Genomic DNA, 19,801 nt, shown 5'->3' on the forward strand with positions numbered 1-19,801 from the left:
TTTAAGTCCCGGGGCTGTTTCTTTACTCACTGTGGTGCTGGTGTGCAACTCTCTCTCTCTCTCTCTCTCTCTCTCTCTCTCTCTCTCTCTCTCTCTCTCTCTCTCTCTCTCTCTCTCTCTCTCTCTCTCTCTCTCTCTCTCTCTCTCTCTCTCTCTCTCTCTCTCTCTTCTACCCACTCCTCCCCCGCACACATTCTCTCCAACGACATGTTGTCATAAGGAGGATTGGTGAAAAAGATGGAACAGATTTTTGGAGAGGAGAGTGGAGGAAAAGAGAAAAGAGTGTGATGATGGGGGCCTGTTTTCCTTCAAAACACATAACTCAACTCCCACCTCATCCTGAGTCATACACTGAAACACACAGCTTTGCAACATGAACATGACTCAAAGCTTGATTTTTGACTGCCAGGCGTCAGCTAATACTTCACTTCTTTATTGAGTTGATATTGCAAATCCAGACAACCTTTTTACAGCACGCCTTATGTTAACTTACTAGCTTTGTCTCAACTTAAATTGAAGATATTTAGAAGAAGCTTCTGGCCTCCGACTTCAGCTCTTTTTTATCCATGTAGTCTTTAAGAGCAGAGCTAGGCACATACAGACAAAGAGAGAGTGGATTGTAACATTGAAAATCTTGTCCAAAATTGTCAAACAAAACCTAAATCTATAGCCTATTCAACCATTTATGTCATATTTATTATTGTATCATAATTTACATTTCGGATATCAGTTATCTCTAGCTTCTCCATTAATATTAACTAAGCTATTGTGGACAGACATTTATCAGCTAACATAAACTGGGTGATGACACAACATTTGGTCCACTCAACGTACCGTACTTTCATTACGAATCCGGAAGAATTTTTAGGGAAAGGATTGTAAACAAAACTCACGAGTCCGTACTTGATTAGCTTCAAGTAAAATATTCTTAGGTCTTTGTCGATTGTCGACATATCCAACAAACTGGAATGTGAGTATTTGATGAACTTGCTGGCTATATAATGTTGTTATTATAACAAAGAATAACTTGGTGTGTTGTGTTACGGTTGAAACAGTGGTTTCGCTGTAGGTAGTCTGCCAGTTAGCTAGCTGTTAACTTTAGTGCTAGCTTAGCCGCCATAGCACGGTCACTAACTAACTACTAATCAACGAAATATGTAAAATGGCACCGTGCCGGTCCCATTTCCTTCTTTGTTTGGTAGCAATGCTGCAGTTCTGCTGGTTGATCTGATGTAATTTAACTTGCTTTTTTAGCTAAATCTATAGCTAACCAGTTAATGCAGCCCTCGCTAGGCTATGTCGTTACTACTTTCGTACTAGAGTCTAGATCAATACAGTCTGTAAAATAACACGACAGCTGCATGCTAACCAAAAACATGCATAATGACAGCTAAATTGCCTGTAGTTTGTTGCATAAGTCATAAACATAGTTCTACTCTGTTGTAAACTACTTCTCGTCTGGCTGGCACAATTCTCTTCAAACAAATGTCTCTTCTTCTTTAAGGAACTCAGTGGTCTCCATGCATCAGTGATTAGGAGATCTGTATCTGTAGCACTGTGCCAGCAGAGGTATTCACATCTGTGGAGACAGCAGTAAGCATGTCCAGGAAGCAAACAGGAAAGCCTGTGCGCGGCAACAGGAAGGGCGACGCTGAGCGGAAACGGGATGAGCGTGCCGCCCGGCGTGCCATAGCCAAGGACCGCAAGAACCGCCCTCAGGACGGCGCCGACAACGGTGAGGAGTTTGTCAGCTTCTCCAATCAGCTCCAAGCTCTGGGGCTCAAGCTGAGAGAGGTTCCTGGAGATGGGTAAGACGATACGACAGTTTCTTCACCCTGTGGTTTATTCCTCAGTCAGGTATTGTACGTGTAGCCTACTACAAGTCTCTCTGCTCTCTGTAGGAACTGCCTGTTCAGAGCCCTTGGGGACCAGCTGGAGGGACACTCTCGAGGACACCTCCGTCTGCGCCAGGAGACTGTGCAGTATATGATGTCACACCGTCACGACTTTGAGCCCTTCGTAGAGGATGACATGCCATTTGCTCAGCATCGTAAGGAAAATGACCTCAGCTAAACCAATTTGTTCCTGGAAAAAACTATAATCTCCTGTAATGCATGGGAAAGAAAGTAAGGTCAGATTGTATTTTGTGTGTGTGTGTGTGTGTGTGTAATTGTAATCATGACAGAGTAAAAACCTAGTGGATTCAATACGGCAGGATAAAAAGACAATAACAATGTCATGTAGAAAGTGTTAAGTCACTCAAAACCATTCTATTCATTATTCTGTCACTTTCATTTTCACCCAGTATCCAATCTCTCCCAGCCCGGTACTTTTGCTGGCAATGATGCCATTGTGGCTTTTGCCCGCAGCCAACAGCTGAAAGTAGTCATCCATCAGCTGAATACTCCACTGTGGGAGGTAGGAAACAATAGCTGTATCCACCCTATAAGATTAATTCTATGGCCAGAGGCATATATTCATTGTCTAAAGACAAGTGTTGGTTACCTTGAAACACACATAGAATCTCATAATGACGCTTTGAAACACGGTAATGTTCAACTTAAACATTTTTACAGATGCTGTATGGTTCAGATTTGACTTGTAGTGCAATACAGATGCCTCTAGTGATACTTCTGATTTCATACCAATTCAGATAAATGGTGTGGAGAAGCAAGTTTGTAGAGAGCTTCACATTGCCTATCGTTACGGCGACCATTACGACAGTGTGCGACCCACTGGTGACAACTCTGAGAGCCCTGCTCTACTGCGTATTGAGGTAGGCCCTCAAACTGACGTCAGCTGACCTTCTATAGAGTAAGAAAGTCCTGCCTTGTGTTGTGGCCTGGAAGTACATATGAGCAATGGTAATTAAATATATTTGTGAATAATAAGTCAGATGGCTGAGCGGTGAGGGAGTCGGGCCAGTAATCAGAAGGTTGCCGGATCGATTCCCTGCCATGCCAAATTACGTTGTGTCCTTGGGCAAGGCACTTCACCCTACTTGGGGGGGATGTCCCTGTACTTACTGTAAGTCGCTCTGGATAAGAGCGTCTGCTAAATGTAAATGTAATAAAACTAATATATAAATACAAAATAAACACTGCCATTGTGACAACAAACTTTCACTGAGGCACCATTAGAATCATTATGCTGATAGTTTGATTTAAGAAATCTAACTACATGTCCCAGGTGTAGTTTGTAGTTAATTCTCCGATTGTAGTTCTTTTTAACACTTAAATGACACAAAACTAGATAGGCCTTTGATATACTAGGAATTGAATTTTTGTCAAGTAAAAGGTTTTGGGAAAAGGAAATTTCAGCACATGTTCATTGAAATTGAAAAATCCCAATCCTTAAATTAACATATTTGAATCTTTCACTTTCAGAACCTCCAGAAAGCCATAGGGCAGCAGCGTGAGTTTGGGGGCGGTCAGACAGATGGGGGGAAGTCCCCCTCGCCCAGCCCCTCTGAAGAGGACAGTGTTATCCTGAGCTCCCTCAAGAACAGGGGAATGTATTGTAAGGAACCTTCCTATGAGATAGATCTTACTGTCAGAGACCACTCCCCTCACAATCGAGAAATTGCAGTCAATACGGTGTGTAAATTATTTATTTCTCTGCACTGTATCGTTCAGGTGAGGAGGAGAATCTGTTCCAGCTGAGTGCTGCCACCATTAATGCAGAGTGGCTGATGGAAGCTGAGCTACCAGCCCCATCCTGCCAAGCCCAGTGTGCCTCAGGATTTTGCTCTGCCTGTCAGGGTGAACCAACAGAGTGCAGTGACCACAAAAGACCACCAGAGGGGAGCAAATCCCTCAAACCCAAGGTATGGCTCGTCCACACACTGCATTCCCTCCCAGCACTACCAAACTGTGACGGGAAGAGATGCGTCAACACCTTGTTTGGTCTTCTCTAGTCCGGCATTCCTTACTTAAGTGTTTAATCCTTTCAGGTGTCCAACAAGCAACGTAAAGAGCAGCAGCGCGTAGAGAAGAAGAAGAAGCAGGAGGAAAGACATCGTCAGAAGGTCCTCCAGAGCAAAGGAGCACCAGACCAGAATCAGAACCTGCCAGAACCGGTTACTCTTGTACCTGCTCTCAACACACTCAGTATATAAAATAGAACAGAATGGCCTAACAAAACTAGAAGTGCGAGGGATTATGGCAGTGTTTTGCACATTCAATCAACGTCAATCATATTGGACTTGACGTTTTCAACAACAACAAAAAAAGAAAATGCAAATGCTTTTTTTTTGCAAATGTACAGTGCCTGAGATACGTGTGTGTGTGTGTGTGTGTGTGTGTGTGGGCGTGGGCGCGTGTGCATGTGCAAGTAGAAGTTGACATGTGTTTGTGTTCGTCAGCAATCATGTACTTAGGGTTTGTTTGCTACTTGGTTGGGCTCTTCATAGACACACTGGCTAGACTCTTCTGATGCTGGTGAATGAGGAAAGGTTTTCACAAATGACAATACAGTGTATCATGGGGCTTCTCTGTCTCCTTTTGAATTGAGTTTCTCTGTTTCTAGCCAAAGAGAAAGCAAAAAAAAGATATGTTAATTAATGATTGTTATGCATTCTGTCTGATATGGTGTGGAATGCTGCAATAAATCTCAATCTTTAGTTATTAGAGTTGATGTTTTGTTATGAATGGTTTTTATTTTTTAATTAAATGATTAAGGGTGGGAGGTTTAATGCAAACACACATCAACCTATTGTGAGGCCATAAACACATCATACAGGTTGACAAGTTCACAATGTTTACTATAGAGAGATTCAGTCAAAACAGTTTGGTAGTATATTGGTCCATTAAAACACCATTGTTTGAAAGTTTCAACGTGGTGGACTTCTGTACTTTCCTCCTTCCCATATGTAATGATGTCACAAATGGATTCCATGATGACAGTTGTGCACAACTGTATCGCAAACTATTATACGTTTGTTCCGCGATCTGAACAGACTTATAAAAGCAGGATACTATTTTGAATCTGTAAGTTGTTATTTACATGTTTATTTATATTAAGCTTGATTATTGAAAACACATTTTTGATCCTTGACCCTCGATTTGTGTCTACACATTTTCGTGTTTCTCAATTACTGGAAAATACCAGCACAATATTTAAGATGTCATTTTTTAAACCGTTCATTGACATGCCATTACGAAAAACATGTAGGGAAGACGAGGAAGAGTGGCCCTTAGTTAGGCTTGTCTTACATTTTGGTTACACAGCTATCTAGCGCCATGTCTTGTTACAATCTGTGTGTGCTGACCCTTCCAAACAAGAAAGGGAAACATTTACAGCATTGTTCATCAGCCAATTAAATGACTGGCACACTTAAACACGTTTAAAGAGTACTCCTACATGAAAAAAGACCACCAAAAAAGCTTTATGAATGGGTTGATGATTTTCACCAATTCTCACATGAAATATAACAAAAAAAGAAAAAATAATGTTGGATGTATAGTACATTGCTTTCATAGGCATGTCCAACTGACTAAATTGTGTAAACATTATTTTAATTTGTAAGACCATCATAATCCAATAGTGGATTAATCCCTTAAACATATGTCAACTAATTTGCATAGAATATCAAGAAATCTATAGTTAAATAAAATCAAGTTCAGAATACTAAATTCAGTGCAACCTTTAAATGACCAATTTTCCAAAATTGTCTGTAGAGGGCAGTAGAGACTACTTAAAAATAAAATCTTTGCTTCCATACCCCATATTGTTAAGACAGACCAACATCACTGAAAAATTGTAATGAACTGTGTCTGTTAACCTGTCTGTTTAATGTTTCTTTATATCAGAAAACATAAACTGTACAAATATTCAGTAAATAGCAGTTTTTATCTTAAAATCTCTCAAACGCAGTCTGTGTGCAAGCACATGAAGGCATGTGGAAGGTCTGTTTGTAATTTTTCATTGGTTCCAAGTGCTCTGAAGTCCTCTCTTATTAGAGATCCTGTGTTCACATGCCCTTCAATTATACTCAAAGATCACAGACATGCACTCCCACACACAAAACCAATGATACAGGATATGTAGTAAGATAGAAATCCTCTTGTGCATTGAATAAATAGGATGTTTTGCACATCTTCCCTCACTTTAGACCCTTCTTGAACTGGAAAAGCTAAATTATTTTCTATGCTAGCCTTTTCTACATTGTAAACCTACATAAAACAAATACACAGTGAGATTACAGGTTTAGACCACGTACAACATTGACTACAATGAGAAATTAATAAGCAAGAAGTCTTTGGTTTTTGCAGGTGACAGCATTGTAACTTTTCTTAGAACACTTAGAACATAGTGTCTATTGCACACAAGTGCTCTGCAGGCCACACAATCTTACACATGGTGTCCAGGAAGGAGTGTGCGAAAGAGGAGTGTGCGAAAGAGGAGTGTGTGAAAGAGCATGTTGAAAACAAAGAGTTGGCTTCTATTCCACCCCTCCTCACCATCCTTCAATCCCTGTCCTTGTCTGATCAACCAAGAGAAGTTGTGCTAGGATCTGTAGCCATATGAAAAGGCGTCTAGAGTGCTAGAGAAACAAAGAGGGGAAAGATGGGTTGAGAGAAACAATGACAAAGGTCATTCCATGGAATACGGTGTTGTGTTCGGTAGTTTCCATGGAAACAGTCTTCCTCCTTCTTTCCTAACCCGACTGAAACCGTGCAGAACAGCAGATTCCCTCCCCACGGGCCGTCCGGTAGACGGGCGACACACACACCCGGGCGGCAGGGGGCAGGTGTGTGAGGCGGGTGGACAGGGAGCTGGAGGGCAGGTAGAGGGAGGAGTGCTGGGGCCCGGCTAAAGAGCCTCTCTGGTCCTGGTCCTCCCAGGTCAGCCAGTAGCCCCTCAGACCCTGGGCACTGGCCTTCCAGTCCACCTGGACAGAGTCGCTGCCCACCTTGGTCAACTGCAGGTCTGCTAGGGCTGGTGTCACTGGGGGCACAGGGAAAGGATGTACAAGGGGAGATGTGAGGTTTGAGTGTGACAGGGAAATATAAATAGAAAGGGAGAGAAGAAATAAGAGATTTAACATAATACATTTAATCATTTAATTTAGCTTTAGTTCAAAACCAACCCCAGGGTTTGCTAGGCGGTCTTTCTCCATTCAAGTGTCGACCGAGAGTAGAAATACAAGCCAAAAAGCAGTTAAGCTGTGAACCCCTCCCTCTATTTAGAAAAGAAGGATTAAAGGATTGTAAAATGATCCCTTACCCAGTTTCCAAGGCCCCCATTTCCCACCAGGCTCCTTACCTTCCTGGGTGCACATCTTCACCGACATGGCCCTCTCCTTCCCAGAGGAGTAGCGGGCGCTCACGGTGACCAGGTACTGAGTGTCTGGCTGCAGGTTAGTCAGAACCGTAGAGTTCTGCCATCGGCCCGTGGTGACAATGTGTAGCTTCCCCCCGGGCAGAGCAGAGTACTCCACCTCATAGCTCTGCACAGCCTCAGGCTGCAGAGGGCCCCAACTCACCCTCACAGAGTTCACGCCCGACTCGGAGACGGTCACCGTGGATGGGCTCATCACCTCTGACAGGGGACAGGGGACAAGGGACAGGGGACAGGGAGAGGAGGGAGAGACCATTTAGAAGGGAAGTAGAGAGGAGAGTTTCTTCCTTGGTGAACATACCACAACAAAAGTCCAAAACCTTTCTAAAAACTGATTAAAACAATAATCATCTAACACTCAGCAGAACTGTTGTATTGCATAATTAAACGTGTTCTTTAATAGAAATTAAAAACTACTTGAAAGCATTTGAACTAAGTACCTAAGTGGGGGTTCATTTGATTCATATGTCCCAATGGTATCAATGCAATACCCAAGATAAATCAAGTGTATCCAACTGTTCCACAGGAGTTTCAAATTTTCTACTCAAATAGACTGATGACATACATTATAAACTATAGCTGGTACCCGCTTGTTGTCTCGATAATGAAGGCAGATGTACCTGGTTTTGTAGTGAAGTTGACGGAGAGTGAGTTTGACAAATGCTCGTTGGACTCGGGGGTCAGTGTGGCTGAATAGGTTGTGTCCGGCCTCAGACCGGTCAGCTTGACGTCGCTGGCGTCCCCCGGCCGGATCAGTCTCTGGTACTGACCGCCGCTGGTACTAGGACTGGTACCACTACTGCCACCGCCTCCTCCACCCACAGTACCGGTAGGAACTGGTCCATACCGGATCTCGTAGTAACCGGTCAGACCGGTTAATACAGGCCTCCACTGCAGCACGGCGCTGTCGGTGGACACATCTCGGACCTGGAGCCGCTCAGCCCGTATGATCTCTGATTGGATGAGAAACGGGGAGAAAAAGCATGGGGGTCTGCGGGTCTAAACTGGACCACACTGCCGACAGAGAGGCGCCCGGTGTTTACAGTATCACATGGGGATGCTCTCATCTAATCAACTACAGCTATAATTATAATTATACTTAACACCTGCAGAAAGATGCATCAGATGCACACCAAGGGTCTTACCAGACAGACATTACAGAAGAGAGACAGGCCTAAGCTCTTCAGACAGACAGACACACACACACACAGACAGACACACAGACAGACAGACAGACAGACAGGGGACCCCAAACACATTCAAAGCCTGTGCGATAAAACCACTCAAAATAGACAACCCAGTTTGGATGGTTCCCCTGCTACACAACAGCCGGCCACCTAGGAGAGGACTCAGGGTAAAAGATACCCACGGAAGTACGGGAACAGGACGCATTTACTCCATGCATCATGTCTTCCTGCTACATAGACTGACTTTACTGTCCATGGGTGCATTATGGTTGTTACCCTATCTATCCAGAGAAATATTCTCCTGTCTATTTATATCTACGTCTGACACTCCAGGGGGCACAGGAGGGAAGGACGGGGGTTAAATAATTTCTATATTAATAGCCCCAACTCTCTCCTTACAGTCTGTCACACACACGCACACACACGCACGCACTGTATCATCTTTCCCTTTCACCCCACTGTCTCTGGGAGGGTATTATAGTGTGTGTGGTAAGTTGCGGTGGAACGACGTCAAGGCAGAAGAGGAGGGAAGTCTGACTCAGGTGCAGGCAATTTAGGAAATGACACGCAGGGTAATCAATGATTTAAATTGCAACAGGGATTATGCACATAAGGACATTTACCAATTGAAATCGTGTCGCCTTCAATTACGGTGACACCCCCCCCCCCCCCCGGCTTCAGAAAACAAAAGCTAAGCTCCTTTACTGAAATTTAAAAAAATGAACAAGTATCCCATTCAGAAGACGCACTGCGGATTACGGTAGGCCTAAATATGACCTCCACAACACACACACACACACCAACGCCACCAAAACTCACCAATGATGGCGTCCCTCAGATCCTCTGTGATGATACTCATGTCATCGATGTCAATAAAGTACAGATGGGATTCCACGGGTGGGCTCACCACCTGACTCAGCACCTGGTAGTTCCCGTGGCCCGTGGACACCACCAACACCGCCACACCCTCCTCTCGCAGCTCCGCCGTTGGTCCAATCACATCGCCCGGTTTCACTCCATCCGTCAGCCATACCAGTACCCTGGGGAGCCCCGGCCTCGCCCCTCCTACCCCTCCAGGCCTCAGCACTGAATCCTGGGCCATCCTTAAGGCATCCTCCGTGTTGGTGTCACCCCCAAGAGGCCTGGTGCTCTTGAGCGCCCGCTGAAGGCCAGCTTGGGTATTAAAGAAGTTGAAGCCAAACTCAAGGCGGGGTTGGGTGCCCACTTGCAGAAGTCCTACTCTGACCTGGTCCTCGCCCAATGAGAACGGGAGGAGGAGTTCGGAGAGGAAGCTGAGCATTCGGGTGTGCTCATAGGACGAGACACTGCCCGAGGAGTCCAATAGAAAGAGAACGTCGCCCTCGCAACAGTTGAGCACTGGAAGAAAGAGAGATAACAATATTTAACCGGAAGAAAACAGGTTTATCCGCCAATAACAATGGGCTCCATTGCCTCAGTGTAACTGTTCCATTATGACGTCCTCAGGGTAACGGTTGTTTACAGGTAGTTTGTGTTTACAGTGATAAGACAATCATGAGGATAACGTGTGGTCTTGCTAACACACAGGTGGAATGTTAAAAACATTACCACACATTTATAGGCTTAAGTATAATCCCAGTACCTAGCTATGCAACCATAGGAAGAGAATATTCAACAAGCACTTAACCAGCTAGCACTCTCAAAAATCCTCCTTCCTCCCTCAACTTTTTCCATTGGTCTCCTCCCTACGCACACACACACACACACAATTTCCCTCTCTCGCCATCCACCTTCTTGGAATAACACAGTCACACAGTCATTAAAATCTTTATAGCAAAGCCTTAAGCCTGAAAGCAGGAGACAACTAAAACTGAGAAGGGAGGCGTGAGCAGACATAGGAGAAGGGAAGTGAGAAACAGGTCATTACAGAGATAAGAACGGATCAAAGCCAAAACAACGGAAACTATAAATAGGGATGAAGAAGCCGAGACCCCAATGCCCGTCAAACACACGCAGTGAACACAGAGGAAGAAAACTACTCTCCACATTTCATAAAAGAAGCAAGGAGTCCATATTAAGACAGAAAGGGAATGACATAACTGTATTAAGAGAGTAGAGTGGGAGTGAAGAAGGAGTTGCGGAACAGTGGGGCTACTGGGTATTGGTGTGAGGGAGGGAGGGAAAGAGAGAAAGAAAGGGTTAGGGGGAGGTATGCATTGGCTGTTCCATCCGAGAGAAAAGAAGGAATGTACCATAGCAAAAAGCGGAGGGAGAGAAAGTAGGAGAGACAGAGACAGAGACTGTGTGCATGTGTGCATGATTGAACTGGTTCCAGTACATCGTACCCACAAAGACAATATTGGTGAAATCACCTACCCGACGTTTGACCTCAGCTAGTTGGATATTTCCTTATTTTCTTTAGACACCTCTCAGAGAATTTCTTAACCCTTCACATTGACGTTGAGAGGTTGTACTGATAAGAACTGTGTTGAGAGAAGAGCACTGAGGCATGTATGAACAAACACACTCGCATATTCTCTCTTACCTCCTTAAAATGCCCTACATCTGTCTTATTGTTTGGACTTTGCACTGCAGGACCCTAGGTGGGAGGGGCCAGAGCTACCAAGCACATATGGCCTCTTCGTTCGTGGTCCTTCCCTGTTCTCAGCCTCTATGGGCATGTGTGTTTATCTAATACCAAATGTTTGGACCTAACATTCAGTAGCAGAGTTCAACTCTGAGAGAATCTTGGAGAGGGCTTTCAGAGTGGAACCCATCGTTGTAATCATGATTAGATTATATTGCAAGTGCAGAACTCATGAATCATGAAATGTATAAATCATGGAAGTGAATTAGCATGGTGAGCTAGGAAGCAGAGTGATGAACTCCTGCCTTTGAAATGGAAGAGTGAATAAAGTGCACACACATTCTTTCTTGGTAGGAGATGCTAGTTTGGTGGACATGGCTTGGCTTGTGTTAATACGTACACACACATACTCACGCACACATACATACATACAGGTCAGGTGTGCTACAGATGTGCATTCAAACAGTCTAAATGAGCCTGAGGAACTTGGAATTTCCTTTTCTGGAGTTAAAACACTCCAAAGCTGTATGATGCTCCCATCACATGACCAGTGAATGATGATACATCTCCAGTCCAGAGGGAATAGGTAGACCCATGGTGTATCCACAACCCTTCAAAGTTAACATGGTCTTTATCGGTATCAAAAGCTTAGGGCATCAGTAATTTGCGTGTTAATTTATTCAAATCCCTTCTGGTCTCTATAAATGGAATAGGCTTTGAGTGGACCGATGATATGTGCACACTGAGTCACACTGTTAAACCCACTCCGACAGACTTGAGTCACGACCAAGTTTAACTTTTAAGTGCTGTGACACGTTATATTCCACATTCAACTGCTAAAATGGGGCCTTGCTCCTTGTATATTGTTAATCAATTACATATTTAAATACTATCAAAATAACCAACAAGATAATTGTGGCTAGTACTAAACAAAATTGTTTTCCAGGTTATTTATCACTGTCGCGTTTCAAATGACTGTGACCGTTGTGATTCGACACTCAACTACAATCCTGTTTCCCTTTGTTACCTAACCCCCCAGGTACGCCACCGCCAACCACCTTCAAAACTCACCTGCTTCAGGTAGTGGGTTCTGTGCAATGGACGACTGCAGGAAAACGCAGGACAGCATGCATGTCAACAAAACTCGACTCTCCATTGTAGGTAAAGTTTTTGGATCAAAATCAACTACACAAACAATAACTCAGGTTACCGCTATGATCCACCTATTCTTTACAGATTGAACAATTCATTTCACAAAATGTTACATTATTCCGACGTTTCCCTTTGGTGACTCTATAACTTGAGCATTTTGTTCTAATCAACAGTTCCTTATGCAAATATTATTTGTGCAACTCCAATGTCGGTTGATTATACTCCTTTAAGCGCGTCAGGTGCCTTGAACGAAACAAACTAACTTGCGTCCGCGTGTACAGATCCCAGTCCAGCCCATTGAGAGTCCTTCCGATTCCAAGCCTTATCCCCTCCCTCCCTATCCTACTTGCTTCTCCCTCCTCTTTTTACCGTCTTACAAGTAACTCAGAATAGCAGTGCCCTGTCCTAGAGACATCCTTTGGGCTTGAGTCCATTTCTCCAAACAACATTCCGGTTCTCATTATTTTTGACCATGAGGAAAATAGCACCTGTTTCTTTTAAATAGGGTACAAATCGGCTTAGTCCCATATGCCGAATAAACAAGTGCAAAATTTAGGACAGCTCTTAACCAACTTAATTAACTATTAAGTAAAAGCAGGGGCATCTTGTAATGTGTGCTACTTTGTGTCCTTGGCTGACCAGAGACACAACCACATTCAGCCTTTACATCACTGGTAATGAGAAAATGGTAGTCTGGGTAAAAGTAGGCAGAGTGCCTATTAAATAATGGGCCACATTCAAGCATGTACTATCATGCTACATCTTAGATATTAACAGTTTGGCAAAAAAAAACGTATCAAGAAAAAAAGAAAGAAAGAAAAAAAGAAGAGAGAACTCAATGAAAGAAAACAATTCAAAGAAAGAAATCAAAGAAAGAGAGAGAATGGGTAGGAGGGAGCGACAGAGGAAATGGGATTTACAAGTGGGATTGAACAAAGGTCAGGATTCCGTCCAGACTCAACATGCTGTCCAATATTTCTATTGTGCCTTTGAGACATTGACTACACCCCAATGCGCACACACACACACCTAGAAACTAAACACTGTCACACAATATAAGGTTTTCATAAAAGTTCTGGGACAACATCTCATTCACAAAGGTTTTCATGAACTGTACACTTATATTTATAACTGTCTTTGGTTGCTATTGAAAGATGCTTGAATCTAGACTGATATTACATTTGCTTGTATGGAGTGACTGGTTAGGGATTGCATCCTGTTTCAAAGAGGTTTATGTTGCTCCAACATGAAGTCCTGTGGCCTTCTGGCCTTTTAACCAACTGTTGAGATGGGAGACCCACTCTTTGAATTGTCCTGTGAGCTGTAAATCAGTCAGGAATCCCCACCTGGAATAACTTTAGATGGTATGTGTGTGTGTGTGTGTGTGTGTGTGTGTGTTTGTCTGTGTGTGTGTGTGTGTGTGTGTGTGTGTGTATATATGTATGAATACAGGCCTGTAAGTGTGTGTTTGTGTGTCTGCATATTGAGATGTGAGATGTGTGCCAGTGTGGATCATGTGACCTTTACAACTGATGTAAAGTAATGCATTTACTGCTGATAATCTACAAGTAGTCAGGGTTTACACCTGTGTAACCGTTCTGTAAATTAATTTTAAATCCAATAATATATATAACCTCTTGAGTTACAGAGAGAACATTGAAAATAGTTCTCATTCTGCACTACTTAATAAGTCAACACATTTCTTCTCTGTCATCCATGTGTTAGATTAGGCAACCTAAAGGGATGGTCTGTTTTTAGTTATTTGCACATTCCACTGCAATCCCCGTGGAGCGATAGTAAAGCTTTCATGAGATGTGCATTTCGCTCCGCATCAGTTTCACCAAAGTGTAACACACAAGGATGAAGTGAGGAGTCAGAGTTGACTCTTTCTGCAGTAAGCAAGGCGACAAGGCCAGAGGAGAGATGACAAGCAGGAGGACAGAGAGGGTGTAATGGAACAGGCCGCCATGACGTATTATAAGCCTGTTCATGGTGTGACAACATGGAAATATAGAGAATTTCTTTTTTTGTTTTGTTATGAGACAAGAGGGATGTTTTTAGTAAAAAAAATCTGAAACACTTGAGGTTTATACAAGTGAGTAGCCAGAGTAATTGGGATTCATACACACCCTTGATACTTTGGCACATGGTAGTGTTCATGCTGCACTTTACCATAGAGACCAGAGCTGAAGCTAATCTGGCACCAAGGTGGAAAACCCATTTCAGTAGTTAAGTGAATTCTCCACTTCTCCCTGTGCCAGGTTTCCCGCCTTCCCCCAAAATCTTTGGCATGTTTGTGGCATTTTGAGGTTTATAGCATATCATGTTTGGTGGAGTTGTGTGAATTAAGAGGTGAAGTGTTGACCTTTTCCCTTACTTTTTGGGATGGAACCCAAACCAGTGTGCGGAGAGAGAAACATAGGGGAGCATGAAGGATAACATCAAAACGTGGAATTTTGAAAGGTGGGGGTTGTGGAGATGTTGGGTGCAGTGGTGATTAAAGACAAGATGCCATAAAAATGTAGATGGGGTGTCTGAATACAATGGAGGTATAGTCAAAACACAAGTAAATCTCTGCTGAATGTCACAGGCAAATGAAAAATCTCAAACTCCCAAGAGAAGCCAAGAATCCTCCTGCACTGGAGCGCTTTGGATTCTGGCACCAGACATAAATAAAAGCCATTAAAGTAAACTTAAAGTACAACAGAGGGAAGTCAGATGGGTTTCCCATCACTGTGCTTTGTTGAAGTCCGTAATTGCCAAAATGCCCACTGTCTTCCTGACCAGCCTTGAACCCTCCGTTCCTGCGTCAACTGTAACTTCCTGCTTCTCATGTGTCACATCCTGTGTATTTCTTCCTTCTGCAAAAACATTGTTAGCATAGTTGTTTGTGAGGTGATGGCTTTTTAAATATTTTTTGTTGTGCTCCCAATGCTGTTAATTTAATGGTTCAAAGGATGACTAAGGGTTGCACACAAAAATCTATAGCTTTTAAGACTGGGTCTTTGTGTTCATTGCATAGTATAAATTAAAGTAAACTTTCGGGAGAAAAAGCCCTGACACAGAACAGGATATCCCACCATGCTTTAAAGCCAAAATGAACAAATCACAGGGAACTTATCCATCTTCAGGTTTCTTCAACAAAGTTGACAGGTTACACTAACTATCTACAGTGAATAGTACTCTGAACATCGTTACTCAAAGAATCAAACCTAAAGTATTTATTTGAGCTAAGGGGATAGAAACATAAGTATGTGTGCACTGTGTAGTGTGACTAAATGACAGACAGATTCATTGAACATATTGAAACATCTGCTTTGCTATATCTTGCAATGAGTATTCCAAACAGCCAACACCCTCAATGTAATATTGCCGTTTTCCATAGTGAAGTATTACAGTCTTGCATTTTGCCAAGGTTGTCTCATGGAAGTTTTCTCTAAAGCTGTGTTGGCCTCTCTAGAAAGGACACCTCAGACAATGGCGTTATTGTGACGGGATTTATACTACCATGGCTATCTTTAGAATTTGGGTCTAAAAACCACAAACGCATAAGGGAACATTTTCATATATTATAACTTAAAGAACATGTAACAGCTTTATATGTCTTTGCAAACAATTTATTTACCCCGTTGCTATTTAAATTAGGCCCACACGATGCAAGAAGTAATGAGAATATGCAAAGATTTGCAGACTTTGTTAAACATCGACATGGCTGATTGAATCAGTGACCCAAAAGCAACCACATCAATTTTCCTTGTTCAATATATTGAGTTTGAATCCCATCCAATGTTAAACCATGTGTGCCTTGCAAACAAATGTAAAATATTAAAGCCAATTTTTTCAGAGTAAAGGTCAGTGGTGTGATTCATCCCTGTAACAGTCCAGCAATATCTGACTCCGGTCTGACAATCTCTAGGAGAGGGACTGGCATAGCAAGTGTAACCAAACAAGCTAGAAAACTTGCAAACACACACACAGCCCACACACACTTGAACAGAGCTTAGCTCTGTGAAGATTGTTTATATCAATGTTCACATTGCAAGGATTCCTACAAGGCTCCACAGATTCTCTCTCTCTCTCTCTCTCTCTCTCTCTCTCTCTCTATCTGTCCCAGTTTCTCACTCTCTTTGCTCTCCTTTTTCTAGGCCCACATATTCTTTCTTTCTTTTCTCCTCCTAATGTAACAGCATTAAACGTTTTTCCCCTTAATTCTTTCATTCTATAGATTTTTCTTTCCTTCTTTTATTGTTGTCCTGCGTGTCTGCTTTGACTGGTTCAACCAGTACAATCTCTCAGCATGTCTTGGCCATTGTACATTGCAGCTGCATGTTCAATTCTCTCCGCAGTCTGTAATATCATGACCCTTATTGCTCACACACTCCCTTTGGTGTCACAGCTGCCTTCCACCCTTAGTTACGCTTATGTATATTGTACACACACACACACACACACACACACACACACACACACAAACAGACACTTCTTTTTATACCCAATAGCTGGACACACTTTCTCACTAGTCCTCTGAGTAAGTATCTCCAGATGTTTTATGAAGTAAATGTCTGTATTGTCTGAATCTGTATTTTTCTACATTGTTTTTTGTTTCTTTACTTTAGTGAACTGAGCGGATGCAGGGCACGGAATGTTTTCTTTGTGATAGGTGAGCTTTGATTGGCTGCCAAGGCACCCCCACCCTGAATCTGTCCTAACAGATTCCTCAGAGGGTGTATATGCACCTACAATTAATGTGTGGCACATCTATGTTTTAGTAGCTTACAATCACACAAAAAAACATCCTAACTGAGTGTATGTGTGTGCGAGGGAGGGATAGAAAGATAAACAGAGAAAGAGAGAGGGAAAGAAGTAAAATAGAGGAGCAAAAAGAAAACGAGAGTAAAAAAAGAGAATGAGATAGTCTATAAGTGCATGTGTGCATCTGTGATTTTGTGTGGATGCGTGTGTTACAGCCAGTCTCAGGCCTCTCACCAGATGGGATGCGTAGCGTCACCCCACCTTAATGACAGGGAGTTAACAGTCAGTGTATGCAGGCCATCCTGCCTGCTAACAACCACCTATGATTAATTGGCTACTCTCGTTCCAGTTGTCTGTCACTTCGCTTTCTGTTTTCATTCTGTATCCGTCTTGTTCAACTCCCCCCCCCCTCTTTTTGTCTTTCTCTCTCTTTCTCTCCCCCTGCCTTCCATCTTTCCCTTCCTTCCTTATGGCCCAAGGGGTGATACAGTGAATCTGTGACTTGTTTCAACTTCATTCCTCTTGTCAAGGTGACAGAAATGCGCAGGAGGTGAAAAGAGGCATAGCATTGTCTGTTAGTGATATGGTACCGAGGGGCTGTGTTTGAACTTGTCTTCCATGACTGCCTCTGTCTACCTGTCTGCAGCTGATGAGTAATCCATCTTTGTGGTGAGCACATAGCATGAGGGGAAATGGCTGTTTTAACCCCAGGGTGAAAGGGTGATAAGAGACATGGAAGCTTGGAGGTGAAAGGGTTTGTCCTGCCACTCACACAGGAAGTAAAGACAAGTCACCTACCAAATTTGTTTTTGTTTGTTTTGTTTTATTTGATTATGTTATATATATATATATATATATATATATATATATATATATATATATATATATATATATATATATATATATATATATATATATATATATATATATATATATACATATATATATATACATATGTTTAAAATAGACATATTATACTTTATATAAGGTATCTCTCAACTTTGAGTAATCCATATTAAACAGTCGTGGCCTAAGGGTGTGGTGAATTTGAAAAATTTACACTTGACACAAATGTGTCTATTAACTCAGGGGCCCTCATGTACTAACACTTTTGCGCCCACTTCAGGCGTATTTGTTTCGCAACGTGCGTGTAAAAGCATGGCGAGGTATGTACAAACATGCCGCACTGCGGTAAAAGGGCAGACTGCCTGTCGCAGGAACTGAAAATGGCAAATTGCGCTTTTCCATGTCATGCATATGCATTCACGGCGGGTAGGGGGGGGGGGGTTCAAGGGGAAAGTGGGAGTTTCCCATAAAGAGATGGGAGGGGATGCGTAAAGTGCGCCTCATTATACGTACAAAAAACGCTCAGGAAAACACGCCTCTATTTTGCGTTGAAAATTCTCTGCTTCTTAAAAGCAGGTGTGATCCAGGATGCAGGTTTCCTCGCATATGCCCCCTGGTGAAATGGCAGCAGTAATCCGAGAAAGACGAAAACATAGGCCAGGTAGACGGCGCAGATTGCCTGATGAACTGAAGGTTTGATAAATATACTTAAACTGAAGTATTACAGAGTGCGCTTTCTGCGGGTTGGCCATGGCGCTGATAACGCTATGTAAGTACATGAGGGCCTCAGTGTATTACAATATTCAGGTCACGGTGCAAAGCAAGGTCTATGCTTCAGGGCCAAATCTAGGTTCCCACTTTTGGGGGGGCTAAGCCCCGAGATAAAACCAATTATTTTCCCTGTGACCCAGCAAAACTAGGTGGGTCTGGCGGCATGTTTCCCCCAGAATACATTTAAAAAATATCCTTTTAAATAGTGTCCTCTAGTGGGTTTTAGGAGGAGAAATTAACAAGTTTAGATTTAAAATATGAAAAAAAGGGCTTGATACGCCCATGATATGCTTTATTTAACTGGCAACTGATTACTCAGCACAAAAGTATTCGGCCTATTCGAGTTTCTTACACTTTATTATAGTCTTCTCCACTCAGTAAACATTTGCTTTCCTTGAAGGTCATGGTCAACATTTGATACTAGGTGTGCCATACCTAACAGAACCAACCTTGATTGCTGGTGCATAGCATGTGCATGCTCCAAAGCATCCAAAAGACTGGAACAGTATTGAACATGAATGCAGACATTGACAAACGGATTGAAAAGACACATTTTCTCTTTAACCACCCACAGGCATTTTTAATGGGTCTACTTGAAAGCAGTTCAATGATTAGCTACTGCTGTGAACCGGGACCATGAACAAGGCTCTGCTGAGTTTCCCCTGGTCTGTTCACACAGAGCAAAGAAAAGTTTATATATATATATATATATGTCTAGGCCTCCTCCACATTTCAAAGCATTGTATATATAATTTTTCCACTAAATTAAGAAAGAAGAAATGATTATGATACAAAACTCAAGACAACATAAACAGGATGCTTAGCAAAGAGAGACAAAATAAACAGCGCGTAGGCAGGAAGATTCCACACTGACACAGCAGGATATTATTGTGACAAAGTACCTAGGTTGTACTAACAGTTTCCTCTTTACATGAAGGCCTTGAATGCTTAATCCACCCCCACACTTTCCTGTGTTTCCATATAGGCCTACTCTTGCATTAGTCTTAACAGCACTGAACCGGTAAAACTTGAGAGAGTGAGAAAGAACAGACACACAAACACACAGAAAGTTGGTTTGAAAATCTGAATTGAATCTCCATCCAGAAAACACCGAAAAACGGCCACGATGTAAAGCAATACGTACAAAACGAATGTTCACTCTTTGTGATCAACTCCTTTGAATGTT

General features: G+C 42.6%; 2 protein-coding genes across 2 annotated transcripts; one reads left to right on the forward strand and one right to left on the reverse strand.

Annotated features, from left to right (window-relative positions):
• The first annotated feature begins 853 nt into the window (after positions 1-853).
• On the forward strand, positions 854-4,635 carry otud3 (OTU deubiquitinase 3). Its single transcript, XM_084679697.1, has 8 exons — positions 854-970; positions 1,505-1,808; positions 1,902-2,050; positions 2,306-2,418; positions 2,654-2,776; positions 3,387-3,519; positions 3,636-3,826; positions 3,953-4,635. Exons 2-8 carry the CDS (start codon positions 1,600-1,602, stop codon positions 4,115-4,117), a joined length of 1,083 nt encoding a protein of 360 aa, XP_084535823.1. The 5' UTR covers positions 854-970; positions 1,505-1,599; the 3' UTR covers positions 4,118-4,635.
• Positions 4,636-12,552, reverse strand: vwa1 (von Willebrand factor A domain containing 1). Its single transcript, XM_084679695.1, has 5 exons — positions 12,166-12,552; positions 9,348-9,905; positions 7,962-8,294; positions 7,267-7,542; positions 4,636-6,948 (listed from the first exon to the last, which is right to left on the reverse strand). The coding sequence occupies exons 1-5, from the start codon at positions 12,248-12,250 to the stop codon at positions 6,659-6,661; spliced, it is 1,542 nt and encodes a 513-aa protein (XP_084535821.1). The 5' UTR covers positions 12,251-12,552; the 3' UTR covers positions 4,636-6,658.
• Between the last annotated feature and the right edge of the window lie 7,249 nt (positions 12,553-19,801).

Source organism: Hypomesus nipponensis, chromosome 18 (assembly GCF_054491055.1).
Source record: "Hypomesus nipponensis isolate SF chromosome 18, ASM5449105v1, whole genome shotgun sequence".
NCBI classification, from domain to species: domain Eukaryota; kingdom Metazoa; phylum Chordata; class Actinopteri; order Osmeriformes; family Osmeridae; genus Hypomesus; species Hypomesus nipponensis.

Coding starts and splice junctions, on each gene's coding strand:
- otud3 (XM_084679697.1), top strand. CDS start 1,600: ATGTCCAGGAAGCAAACAGGAAAGCCTGTGCGCGGCAACAGGAAGGGC. Junction 1,809..1,901: donor AGAGAGGTTCCTGGAGATGG/GTAAGACGATAC, acceptor TGCTCTCTGTAG/GAACTGCCTGTTCAGAGCCC. Junction 3,827..3,952: donor GCAAATCCCTCAAACCCAAG/GTATGGCTCGTC, acceptor TAATCCTTTCAG/GTGTCCAACAAGCAACGTAA.
- vwa1 (XM_084679695.1), bottom strand. CDS start 12,250: ATGGAGAGTCGAGTTTTGTTGACATGCATGCTGTCCTGCGTTTTCCTG. Junction 9,906..12,165: donor GAACCCACTACCTGAAGCAG/GTGAGTTTTGAA, acceptor TCTTTCTTCCAG/TGCTCAACTGTTGCGAGGGC. Junction 6,949..7,266: donor GAAGATGTGCACCCAGGAAG/GTAAGGAGCCTG, acceptor CTGTGCCCCCAG/TGACACCAGCCCTAGCAGAC.